This window comes from Hippopotamus amphibius, chromosome 4 (assembly GCF_030028045.1).
Source record: "Hippopotamus amphibius kiboko isolate mHipAmp2 chromosome 4, mHipAmp2.hap2, whole genome shotgun sequence".
Taxonomy (NCBI): domain Eukaryota; kingdom Metazoa; phylum Chordata; class Mammalia; order Artiodactyla; family Hippopotamidae; genus Hippopotamus; species Hippopotamus amphibius.
In genome coordinates this window covers 112,775,017-112,787,946 of record NC_080189.1, presented here as the reverse complement: position 1 = coordinate 112,787,946, position 12,930 = coordinate 112,775,017, and the positions used below count along the sequence as shown (strand labels likewise).

Here is a 12,930-nt window from a genome sequence, read left to right as displayed (position 1 = left end):
ATGGGCATTTAGGTTGCTTCCATGTCTGGCTATTGCAAATAGTGCTGCAATGAACATTGTGGTACAAATATCTTTTCGAATTATGGTCTTCTCCTTCTTGTTAATTCTTGAGCCATGGAAACTTGGCTTTGCTGTAGAGTCATTCCAATTATCTTCTGCTCTGTGTTCCTTGTCTCAGAAGTTTGAATTCAAATCCATTGCCAGAGGGGAGATAGCTGGGTCCATGAGTACCTGGGGACCAGCTGTTATAGGTCAATTCCAATGCAGTGGCATCCTACATCCCTCCCAGGGAATCTGGGTGTTTCTGGTGGGGAAGGGACCACCTCTGGAAGCTGTTCTTACCATGACACTGAGAGCTGGTATTGCTGTCCCAAGGCTGAGAAGCACCTTCCTGGAGTGATTGTGGGTGCCTCTGAGGTGTAACTAGAGCAAGGAGGATGTGGGTATCTGAGACACAAGGGATGCTTGAGGTCATCTGGCTGGTCGTCTAATTTAAAAGATGATGGTTTTTCCTGCGGGAGCCGCCGGGTAGAGAGGAGCGTGGCCTTCTGCGCTCCCCGCCATGGCGTTTGCTCGTCCACTGATATCAGTGTACTCTGAGAAGGGGGAGTCATCTGGCAAAAATGTCACTTTGCCTGCTGTGTTCAAGGCTCCCATTTGACCAGATATTGTGAACTTTGTTCACACCAACTTGCGCAAAAACAACAGACAGCCATATGCTGTCAGTGAATTAGCAGGTCATCAAGCCAGTGCTGAGTCTTGGGGTACTGGCAGAGCTGTGGCTCGAATTCCCAGGGTTCGAGGTGGCGGCACTCACCGTTCTGGCCAGGGCGCTTTTGGAAATATGTGTCGTGGTGGCCGCATGTTTGCACCAACCAAGACCTGGCGATGTTGGCACCGCAGCGTGAATACAACACAGAAGAGATATGCCATCTGCTCTGCACTGGCTGCCTCCGCTTTGCCAGCACTGGTCATGTCTAAAGGTCATCGTATAGAGGAAGTTCCTGAACTTCCTTTGGTGGTTGAAGATAAAGTTGAAGGCTACAAGAAGACCAAGGAGGCTGTTTTGCTTCTGAAGAAACTTAAGGCCTGGAATGATATCAACAAGGTCTACGCCTCTCAGCGAATGAGAGCTGGCAAAGGCAAGATGAGAAACCGCCGTCGTATCCAGTGCAGGGGACCCTGCATCACCTATAATGAGGACAATGGCATCATCAAGGCCTTCAGAAACATCCCTGGAATTACTCTGCTTCATGTCAGCAAACTGAACATTTTGAAACTTGCTCCTGGTGGGCATGTGGGACGTCTCTGCATTTGGACTGAAAGTGCTTTCCGCAAGTTAGATGAGCTGTATGGCACTTGGCGTAAAGCCGCCTCCCTCAAGAGTAACTACAACCTCCCCATGCACAAGATGCTCAATACAGACCTTAGCAGAATCTTGAAAAGCCCAGAGATCTAAAGAGCCCTCCGAGCACCACGCAAGAAGATTCATCGCAGAGTCCTGAAGAAGAATCCACTGAAAAATCTGAGAATCATGTTGAAGCTAAACCCATATGCAAAGACCATGTGCCGGAACACCATTCTTCGCTAGGCCAAGAACCACAAAATCCGGCTGGATAGGTCAGCAGCAGCAGCTCTAGAAGCCAAATCAGATGAGAAGGGAGTTCCAGGCAAGAAGCCTGTAGTGGTAAAGAAAGGAAAGAAGGCTGTTTGCGTTAAGAAGCTGAAGAAGCCAAAGAAACCTTTGGCGGGAAAAAAAGCCTGCAGTGACCAAGAAACCAGCAGCTGAAAAGAAACCAGCCGCTGAAAAGAAGCCTGCAGAAAAGAAACCCACCACAGAGGAAAAGAAGGCTGCTGCATAAATTTAAATTTGTTTATTGGGTAAAGAAAGGTCAGATCATTGTGGACAGCTAATTTTGAATAAAGACCTGATTAAAGAGGCAGTGAGAAACATAAAAAAAAAAAAAAGATGATGAAAGCACGGCTTGAGAAGTTAAGTCTGGGGCTCGAGTCATCCAAGGTGGTCATAGACAGAGGCGTGGTGTAGGGTGGGGGTGGGGGCAGGCTAGTAGTGTCAGTGGCAGTCTGGTTCCTCCTCACGTCCCACCCCAACCCCAGCCTGTAAACGCACCAGCTGCCTTCATGACTTTGGGCAGTTGTCTGCGTGCCTTCATGTCCTTACCTGAAAAATGGGAATCTCCGAGCACGTGTAAAGGATCTAGAACAGTGCCTGCAACACATTTAGTGCTTGGTTAATGTGAGCGATGACTAGTAGTGGTATCAAAGCACATTTAATCCGAGGAATTCTGATCTCCAGGTAAGTACTCGGTGCTTTTTTCACTTCATGTTACATCTCTTGTCTCCTCAAGGGTGTCTCAAGGACATTTCAAAGGGAATGAACACAGCTAAGGAGAAAGACTGTCCTGTTAGCCTCTCCTCAAGGGGGGGGGCCCATGATCCTCCCTCACTCTCATCCCTAACACACCCCTTGCAGTTGGGTGTCGGGGCAACAGGATAAATTCTCACCCGCTTTTTTAAAAAAATATTTATTTATTTATTTTATTTGTTTGGTTGCACCAGGTCTTCGTTGTGGCCTGCATGTGGGATCTAGTTCCCTGACCAGGGACTGAACCCCAGCCCCCTGCATTGGGAGCTTGGAGTCGTAACCACTGTGCCACCAGGAAAGACCCTCACCCTCTTTTCTAATGAGATGGAAGGTGAAAGGGAGTTGGAAGGAGACGTGGGATAAAGGAAGGGGTTATCACCGAGAGGACCAGCAGACGTGTGACAGCAGCACTGAGAAGTCTAAAAGAATACGTAGAGGATAGAGAGCCCAACACCAAAACGCACCTTTAGAACTATGTTTGGGGGCTTCCCTGGTGGTGCAGTGGTGAAGAATCTGCCTGCCAATGCAGGGGACATGGGTTTGAGCCCTGGTCCGGGAAGATCCCACATGCTGCGGAGCAACGAAGCCCATGCGCCACAGCTACTGAGCCTGCACTCTAGAGCCCACGAGCCACGACTGCTGAAGCCCTCATGCTACAACTACTGAAGCCTGTGCGCCTAGAGCCCGTGCTCCACAAGAGAAGCCATTGCAATGAGAAGCCCGTGCACCACAATGAAGAGTAGCCCCCGCTCCCTACAACTAGAGAAAGCCCGCATGCAGCAACGAAGGCCCAACGCAGCCAATAAATAAATAAATAAATAAATAATAAATTTTAAAAAATAAGTAAATAAATAAAAAGGAAGCAATTAAAAAAAACAAAAACAACAATGACTATGTTTGGAGCATGTGGGAAAAAATGAAGAACATTTTTGTAGGCCTGTAGGCCTGCAGCCAGGTAGAGACGGGGGAACGTTAACTGGGAGTTCACGCAGCTCGGTTCTTTCCTGGAACAGGACGATCGGCCAGAAGAGCAGCACAAGCAATGGGTGAGACCCAGGAGGGATGTGCCCGCAATAAGCCTGCGCTGAACTAATTCAAATTAACCGAGTCTCGGCCCAGACTAATCACACTCCAGGGAACCGAAAGAAGTTCTGGAGAAAGAGCTTGTAAATGATTCTCGTTTGGTTCTTTCAATTTCCAAAAAGGAAGCCATTTAGATTCTATAAATTATAGGTTGGGGAGCTTGAGGTTGACTTTATTTTTTTTTTAAAGTATGAATGAATGAAACCATTCCAAAGAGGGGTTGAGAACTCTTGAAAAGGAAGCAATCTGACAACGTCACGTGTGTGGAAGGGGTTTGTGACTAAGGCTCCCTCGATTCTGTGGGACGGGAATTATGTGATGAGGAACTGATGTGGGACTAGGGGGTAGATGAACCAGAGACAACAGAGGAGGACAGCCTGGGCTCTGAAGTCCTAGGAGGTGGGTGCAGGAGGCAGAAGAGGAGTCTGAAAACCCCAGGAAGGTGTGAGAGTGCTGTAAAGACCTTCTCAACGGTCAGGAAGCAGGAGAAACCAAACCACCTTCAGGTATATGGCTCATCTTGGCTCGGTCCAAACCAGAGGCATGGGCCCGAGCCTAGTCAGGCCCTGGGACGCAGACTACTTTGTCAGCAGAGCCAGGGGCAGGTAACACGCGCAGAATCCATTAACGTGCTGTAGGTCATAGCCTAATTCTCCCCCTTGATTGCTGAGCTTGACGAGCAAAGGGCCATTTCCTGCCGAAAGGATCAGTGACTACACAGAACTAATTTCACTTCTTTCTACCCCAACATTTCTATACTGGAGACCCAGATGTCTTATAAGCACAGATGGATTCTAATGGGCTTAACGTGGATGAGATGGAAAATGAAAATGAATGAGCTTTCCACTGCTTAATTACAGAACCTGTTGTCTGAACAAATCCAAGCAGAATAGCTCTGATTAATAGACTGATGTTAACTCGGAGGAATGAATTCTGTGGTGAGAAACTCCGTTCTAAAACTCACGGAACCTGTTCAAATAAAATATACGTGCAGTAGACTTGAATGAAACGCTGGACAAAATTTCAGACGACAGGTTGTTGAAAAGGATGTCTAATATTTTGGAGGACAGATTGAGAATTCAAAGACATCTTTTTAGGCTAAGAAGCCACAAATTCTGAGCCCGCATGCTGCAACTACTGAAGCCCATGCACGTAGAGCCCGTGCTCTGCAACAAGAGAAGCCACCACAATCGGAAGCCCACGCACTGCAACGAAGAGGAGCCCCCACTCACCACAACTAGAGAAAGCCTGCATGCAGCAACAAAGACTCAACACAGCCAAAAATTAAAAAAATAAATAAAGTTAAGAATTGCTGGAAAAAAAAAAAGAAGATGAGATGGATTTGACAATATCTAAGTTTGAAGACTCCTGGCCGAAGAGGAGGTTCATTATGGGGTTACTGTTCTCCGGAGATGCCAGGCCAGAATGGAGGGAAAAATTCAGAATCCAGGAAAAGAATTCATAAACTGAAAGGAGATGGGCAGGTAGCCAATCTCTGTGGCAGGAGAATGAGCAAGACCAACCCTGCCCCGGGAGGCTGTGAACAGAGGGAGAGTCAAGTGGATGGACCTAGGCCATTCTGGAACTGACCCCAAGGCCACTGAGTGCCGGGGGGCAAGTCCCCTGGAGGCGCAGTTTGGCTGGACTCATTGGGCCAGGACGAGGCTCTGCTGGTGATGAATTGAGCTGAGCTGCCCTGTGGAGATGGAGGACAGAAACTGGACTGTTCCAGCGCTGTAACACGGGTTTAGTCTCCCTCCCGAGTCTGCGGGTTGATGGGATTCTGATGGGCAGATCTTGCTCCATGTGGTGTGGGCTGGGGCTGCAGTCGACCGGGGCTCAGCTGGGTTACAACATCCACGACAGCTCATTGCACGGCTGGCAGGCGATGGTGGCTGCTGGCTGGAGCTCAGATGCGGCTACTGGCAGCATGTTTTGACTTTCCTCTCTGTGGCCTTCCCACGTGACCTGGGCTTCTCCCTGCGTGGCTGCTGGGTTTCCACAGTACTCCTGGTGTGCGACAGTGGACACTGCAGTCAGGGAAGGCCCATCCTTGGAAGAGACACAGTCACACTTCTGCTGTGTTTTCCTGGGCCGAGAGAGTCTCCAGGCTTCCCAGATTCAAGGGACACAGTTCCACTCTGTGAACAGCAGGTGCATCATAATTGATCACTCACATCACTTCTTGCACGGTCTTTCCATGATTGGCTGCTGAGCACCTGTTATTCAGTTCATGCACTGACAGCAAAGCATGTACTTGTACTTCCTCCTTGTCTCCTGGTGATAAACCCACATGGCATTTACAAACACGGATGACTGAAAGAGAGCATCGGCCCGAAAGACGGAAGTGCAGCAAGAAGACAAACAGCAGTCACGCTGGGAGTGGAATTTTGATTCGAGCGTAAACAGAGTAATAAAGAAAAGCTGCCCTGGGGAATGTGGACCGTCTAGCCAGGCAGCCAGAGGAATTCTGAGAAGATGAACTTATTGCACAAATGCGGAACGTGATCGTGATGGACAGAAGGATGTCTCTTAGAGAAAGTGACACTGCCACGAAAACACACTGACAGGAACCCTTGGGAGCGTCTCAAAGCACTGAAAGCTCAAAGGCAGAAATTTTGGAAGCAAACCCAAACTTAGAAAGAGGTAGGCAGCTCCCTGAGGCATACAGAAGATGCTCACTTAATGTTAGAAGTTACACAGCAGGAAGAAGGCCAGCACTGCTCCGCTACTATGGGTGAGTTTTTACCAAAAAGTGAAAGACTTTAATTCTCAATGTTTCTGATGTTTGAATTTATGGTGTATTCAATAAATACTAGTTTTACTCTTTTTAAATTTTCCTATGCACTTGTAATCAACAGTAAGAGAGGTTTTTAACATTTTGACAAAAAAATTTAAAGGTCAAGGAATAATCATCATTTTCCCCATTGATTATTGATTGGTTTGCACAGTATCAGCATCTAGGGTCATGTTTATAGTCTCACCATGCAAAGTGAGGACCACCTCTGTGTGTGTGTGTGTGTGTGTAAATATGGAAATAAAAATAAACATGCACACACATATACATGCACACAATAGCTTGCTTTATGGTTAAATAATGGGGCCCCCTTTGGAATGTTTTAGAACCATGAAGAGGGCCTCCACCAGGGGCCACTTTGGGAGTTCAGGGGGGCAGTTTTTGGTTGTCTTAATGATTAGAAGGTGCTGCTAGCATTTGGTGGGTGAGATGAAGAATGCCAAGTGTCCTGCTTTGCACAGGACAGTGAGGGCCACAGGGCACTCGATGCCCCACCAGACATCTGTGTAAGGGAAAAGTACGTTTAAAATTATTTGGTCCTCCAACCTTATTCTACTTCACACGATAGTTTAAAAAAGGTTTTAATATAATTGAATTTGTGGAAATGAAACTACTGTGCAAATGAATGAATGACTGTACTTTGAATCAAGAAATTTTCACCATGTTGGAAAATAGCCTCACTGATGACAGCGGTGCTTCCGGAATCTGTATCTTTATCAGCCTGACTCTGCGGTGTCAAGGTCTCAGTGATCCACACACGTGCAAGCACCTGACTCCTTCGTGACATCTCCTATGGTTGGCTCTGAGCACGTACCTGCTGAAAAGCACACTTTATTCTGGGTTATTTCTCCTTATATTACAGGGACGAGTTTACATTGCATTTTTAAGAGCATGTATGTAGGTAAGCTACATCAGCTATGAATTTTATTTCAAGATAGTAAAGGGAGTGTTAAAAATGTTTATTATAAAAGACAGAACACTGGATCTGCCAGAGTTGAGAACCATTGGTTTAGAAGGAGACAAGCAGACACAGGAATTGCAGGAGTGTTGTGTGCGCAGCAGGAGTTGAGAGCAGAAGAGAAAAAAAAGGTGGAAGGACGGGTCTAGTGATGGGAATGTGGACACAGAATCTGTTTTTTTAAAAATTTTTTCCTGATTCCTGTTTTTTTAAATTAATTTTTATTGGAGTATAGCTGCTTTACAATGCTGTCAGTTTCTACTGTACAGCAAAATGAATCAGATACAGATATACATATAGCCCTTCTTTTTTGGATTTCCTTCCCATTTAGGTCACCAGAGTGGACACAGAATCTTTAATAACAAGAATATATAATGTTTAATTTTAAAATGTCCCCTAGGGACTTCCCTGATGGTACAGTGGTTAAGAATCCGCCTGCCAATGCAGGGGACACAGGTTCGAGCCCTGGTCCGGGAAGATCCCACATGTCTCAGAGTAACTAAGCCCGTGCACCACAACTACTGAACCTGCATTCTAGAGCCCAAAAGCCACAACTACTGAGCCTGCTTGCCCCAACTACTGAAGCCCATGTGCCTAGAGCCCGTGTTCCACAACAAAGAGAAGTGCCCACTCACCGCAAATGGAGAAAGCCCATGCGCAGTAACGAAGACCCAACCCAGACAACAAATAAATAAATACATAAATAAATTTATTTAAAGAAAGATTCCCTATATTCACAGAAGGTTTTAATAAGTGACATTTTGGTGAATTTTAAAAAAGAGGGAGGCATATTCCATGGATAGATCAGTACAGGAGAGAGGGAGAGAGAGAAAAAGAGGGAGAGGGAGAGAGAGAATTACTTTGGGAAGTATATTAGTCAGTATAGGCTAGGCTATGTTTTGGTAACAAACAACCCCCAAATCTCAGTGGCTTAAAAGCAACAAAATCTTGCTTGCTTCTTGGATATACTTACTACCTGTCCACTGCAGGTGGGCCAAAGGACTCTGTTCCCTGTTGCCTTACTCAGATGCCCCAGCTGAGAGAAGCATGGCAGGGAGAATGGAAAAGTGAGGAGGAGTACATTGTTTAGATGTTTCTATCTGGAAGTGACACACGTCATTTCCATCCATAGTTCACTGGCCAGAGACAGGCACATAGTTGGGCATAATTTCAGTGGGTCAGGGAACTGCAGTCTTTCCCTGTGCCAGGAAGTAGGAGGAAGCTGGGTTTGGTATAGAATAATGTCTACCAGCGGAAGAAAGCTAGAACTGAGATTGAGGGTTCAGGAAGACGAAAAGTAGAGAAGGCCCAGAATCTGCAGAAATCTGGGGAGGTCCTTCCTTGAACTTCCCGCCAAGCAAGGAACAGCACAAGCAAACAGCATTTACATCAACAGCAAAGGCAAGATGCTGACAGGGGTGAAAAGGAACAGGAATTTGCACTTCCCATCACACCCTGCACCCCGCCCTTAGGCACCCAGCAATGCTGCCGATTTTCCCAGGAGCCCCTTCACCACACTGTCAAGGAAAGAAATCTTTGGGGTCAAATGATCAGCAGAGTGGTCTCTTTTAAAAGACACATGGGGGTGTTTTCAGGAGGAGGCTGCTGTGCGAAATCAGGGAATAGGAGGCAACGGTCTGGGAGGGTCTGGAAGAATAATTTTAAAGCTGTTGCTCACTGGGGGAAAGATTCCGGTTTTAGTCGAAGTTTCTGATTTTCCTGCGATTCCTAAGTCTACCCAGAGTGGCTTTTGGAAGGGGTGGATCTGCAAATCAGGGTCAGAAAAATCACTGGAAAGGCTTTTGTATGTGTCTCCACTAGATGGCGCCAGGTGCTCACCTATTTTGAGCTGAACCGCCGGCCCCTGTGCAAAATAGGGGACCAAAAGCGGTGAGACACTGACCTGGCAGGAGATAGACATGAACTCCCGTGTCACTCTAGAACAATGACAGGCGCTCCACTGGGGCGGCACTGCAATAGCACACACCTAAGATCACCAACGTCAGCCGTGCAGAGTTCCCTCCAAAAACACTGGCAGCATCACGTATGAAAGCCATTGATTCCGACACATAACATGTAAAACTCATGAATACACAAGAGAGGTTCACCTCTAAGTCTTATTCGGAAGCTGCACGTACAAAACAGAAGATTGGTTAGTTATTTTTACCATAATACAGTAATCAGCCAGTCGAGCAAGCCAGATTCCCTGAGTACTTTCCACACGCCAGCACCCTAAGGTGGGTACCCTGGGGGTGGGGCTAGTTTTATGTCTCTAGTGAACAGGCTGTCGAGATGCTTTCTTCACTGGGGCAGGGGGTGGGGGTGTGTGAATCTCCAGCTGTAAATCCCTGCCTGTCTGTCCTGCAGATGCTCAGAACGCCTTGCTTAGCAGCTGGCTTCCTGCTATGTGGTCCCCTCCACTGGGCCCTGTTGAGTGTCTCCGTGCATGGAAACCAAGTGACCCCATGCCAGCCGCCTCTGACGGATGCCCATCTACCCCCCAGAATGTACTTATGTACACAGACCACGTGCAATTGACCCCTCAGATCGCCTTCTCCTTGCACAGATGGCTTCAGCCAGCCTCTTGGGCAGGGGAGACCCCAGAGTCCCTCAAGAGCTTTCTCCAAAGGGGTCCCTGACCTCCATCTTTCCAGCATCAGGCCTGGAGGAGGGTGATGGGTGAAGGGGAACAGAACTCATTTGGGGACACATCTGTCTAAGTCCCGCCTGGGGGGTAGCACTCGTTCTGCAATGTGGTACCATGTACCATTCTGTCCTTGATCTTGGGGCATCTGCAGGAAGAGCCTTTGTAGAGGACACTTCTCTTTCCTCTCTCATCAGAAGTATAAAGTGCAGGCTGTAGGGCTGGGTACCAAGGAAATTATCTGAGTGTGGTAGATGAGTAACAGCCCCTGGAGATCTTCACATCCTAATCCCCAGAACCCGTGGATGTGTTACTTACATGGTGAACGGGATTCTGCAGACGAGATTAAGTGAAGGGTCTTGAGATAAGGATGTTATCCTGGATTATCTGGGTGGGCCCGATGGTATCACTGGGATCCCTGTAAGAGAAAATGGGGGACAGGAGGGTCAGAGTCAGAGAGCAGATGTGAGGTCCAGAGCAGAGGCTGGACACAGAGGCTGTCCTGCAGAAGATGGACATGACGGACAAAGCCCTGCCCACCCATTTTAATTTTTTTAAGATTTATTTATTTATTGGCCCCGCCACGTGGCATGCAGGATCTTAGTTCCCCGACCAGGGATCGAACCCGTGCCCCCTGCACTGGGAGCTCGGAGACTTAACCACTGGACCGCCAGGGAAGTCCCTGCCCGCCCATTTTTAGACTTCAGACCTTCAGAGCTGTTAGACACTACATTTGTGTTTGTTTCTGTTTTCTGTTTTTTCTTTTTTTTTTTTGTAACCAAAACTTTAATCCCAAGGATTCTCACAAAACATATTACAAATGACAGCATGAAAAAAAATCTCGCACAGTAACTCAAAAGTTCAGCTCTACAATGTACCCTTAAACTGGCAGGACACTGGTATCTAGAACAGTCTCAAATTTCCAAATAATGTTACAAAGAGCTATGTATTCACATACAGCAATCACAGAAGGCACTTATGACCTAAAGCAAAGGTAAACTAACTTTCTTGACACTTCTTAGATTCTAAACGCACTGGACAACCTCTCGTCCAGTGTGAAGACTAGTGGAATTTTTAAACCTCTAATCTAGTTTAAAGGTGCAGCTTTAATTTTTTACCTGCTGGCTTGTGTTCACAGCAGCTTTTAAAGACTGCTTGCTTAACTATAGCTGCATACCATATCCCAGCTCTGGAAAGCCTTTTCAATTTTTGCCAGTTTTGTTTCCACAATATTAAACATCACACTTTAGCTGGGCAGAAGTTAGAGGTTTATTATCAGTCTATGCAAGACTAAAAATTCAAAGCAAATTCAATTTTGCTTGAGGGAACATTGTAAAGTAACAATTCTTGATATTACATGCCTCGTATGATCCATTTCAAACCATAGAGAATTACACTTTTATGTGTCACTGTTCCAAGAAACAAACACATGTGAACAGCTAAAACATTTAAAAAATGCACCAGGCTTATGAAGTCTCAAACAAAACTTGAATTTCAAACAAAACTTGAATTTTCTGTACATACTCCTGTCAAATGAAGTTGTTTCCTGTACACCACTCCTCTCACAAACTGGTCTTCTATTTCCTTTCATTTGACCTAGATCGGCTACGAGACCTAGAGAAAGATCGGAACGGCTTATGATTTCTCTCCCGGGACAGTGATCTCTCTCTGCTCCTATCTCTAGAAAGGGACCTGCTCCGGCTTCGGGAGAAGCGTCTCCGTCTTGGAGATCTGCGGCGAAGTGGAGGACTCCTCCTCCGATAATCATCTCGAGGGCGACGACCCCAAGAAGGAGGTGGGCCACGATTTCGACTTCTCTTTTCACCATTCGACAGTTCCACTCTTACTCGGCAGCCGCATAGTGTTCTCCCATCTAGCTCTCGGACAGCATCCGCTGCATCTCGCGGATCTTCACATTCAACAAAAGCAAAGCCGGGAGGGTTTCTAGTAACCCACACACTTCGGAGTGGTCCATAATAGCCAAAAGCTCGTTCCAATTCAGTCTTGTTACCATTGTTTCCAAGATTACCTACATAACCCTTACAGTCCAACGGACAGGAATCACGATGCATTTCGAGATCTTCGGTTAGAAACGCGGAGGCTCAAATCCACACACCCTCGGCTGGGTCTTCCCGGTTCTCTCCCGCCTGCCACCCGCAGATGCTCTCCCAGACCCGGCGTCCACAAAATGGCGGCTTTTTTTTGGTTTTTTTAAATTCTTTTTTAAAGCTCTTTATTGGAATATAATTGCTTTACACTGTTGTGCCAGTTTTTGGTGTACAACAAAGTGGATCAGCTGTATTTATACATATATCCCCATATCCCCTCCCTCCCCGCGACTCCTTCCCACCCTCCCCACCCCACCCCACCCCACCCCACCCCACCCCACCCCACCCCACCCCACCCCACCCCACCCCACCCCTCTAACGTCATCACCCAACATCAAGTTGATTTTTTTAATGAACTTTATTTATTTATTGGCTGTGTTGGGTCTTCCTTGCTGCACACAGGGTTTCTCTAGTTGTGGAGAGCAGGGGCTACTCTTCCTTGCAGTGCGTGGTCTTCTCATTGTGGTGGCTTCTCTTGTTGCAGAGCACGGGCTCTAGATGCATGGGCTTCAGTACTTGCAGCACGTGGGCTCAGTAGTTGTGGCGCACGGGATAGTTGCTCCAAGGCATGTGGGATCTTCCCGGACCAGGAATCGAACCTGTGTTTCCTGCATTGGCAGGCGGACTCCCAGCCACTGCGCCACCAGGGAAGTCCCTACATTTGTGTTGTTAAAGCCACTAAACTTGTGGTCATTTACCACAGCAGCCACAGGAAACCAGTACAGATGCTTATGGAGTATGTGCCACAGATAAACATCACTGCACATAACCTATCATAGCAAACGGTATTTCCCTGTTGTGATGGCAACTTTATCTTAGCAAGACTCTTGATATAAGGGGACATATATTGGTATTCCTATTTAAAAGGTAGTAAAACCACAGCAGCGTAAAAGTAAAAAGGAGACTCCATTCCAAGGACATATTACATAATCGGTGGCATTTTCTACGATGTAT

At 46.9% G+C, this 12,930-nt stretch overlaps 1 protein-coding gene and 1 pseudogene across 1 annotated transcript; one reads left to right on the top strand and one right to left on the bottom strand.

Moving 5' to 3' along the window:
• The first annotated feature begins 526 nt into the window (after positions 1-526).
• Positions 527-1,957, top strand: LOC130852698 (60S ribosomal protein L4-like; annotated as a pseudogene).
• A 9,374-nt stretch (positions 1,958-11,331) lies between these two features.
• On the bottom strand, positions 11,332-12,042 carry LOC130852230 (serine/arginine-rich splicing factor 3-like). The gene has a single exon (XM_057733071.1). The coding sequence runs from the start codon at positions 11,938-11,940 to the stop codon at positions 11,446-11,448; it is 495 nt and encodes a 164-aa protein (XP_057589054.1). The 5' UTR covers positions 11,941-12,042; the 3' UTR covers positions 11,332-11,445.
• Between the last annotated feature and the right edge of the window lie 888 nt (positions 12,043-12,930).

Coding starts and splice junctions, on each gene's coding strand:
- LOC130852230 (XM_057733071.1), bottom strand. CDS start 11,940: ATGCATCGTGATTCCTGTCCGTTGGACTGTAAGGGTTATGTAGGTAAT.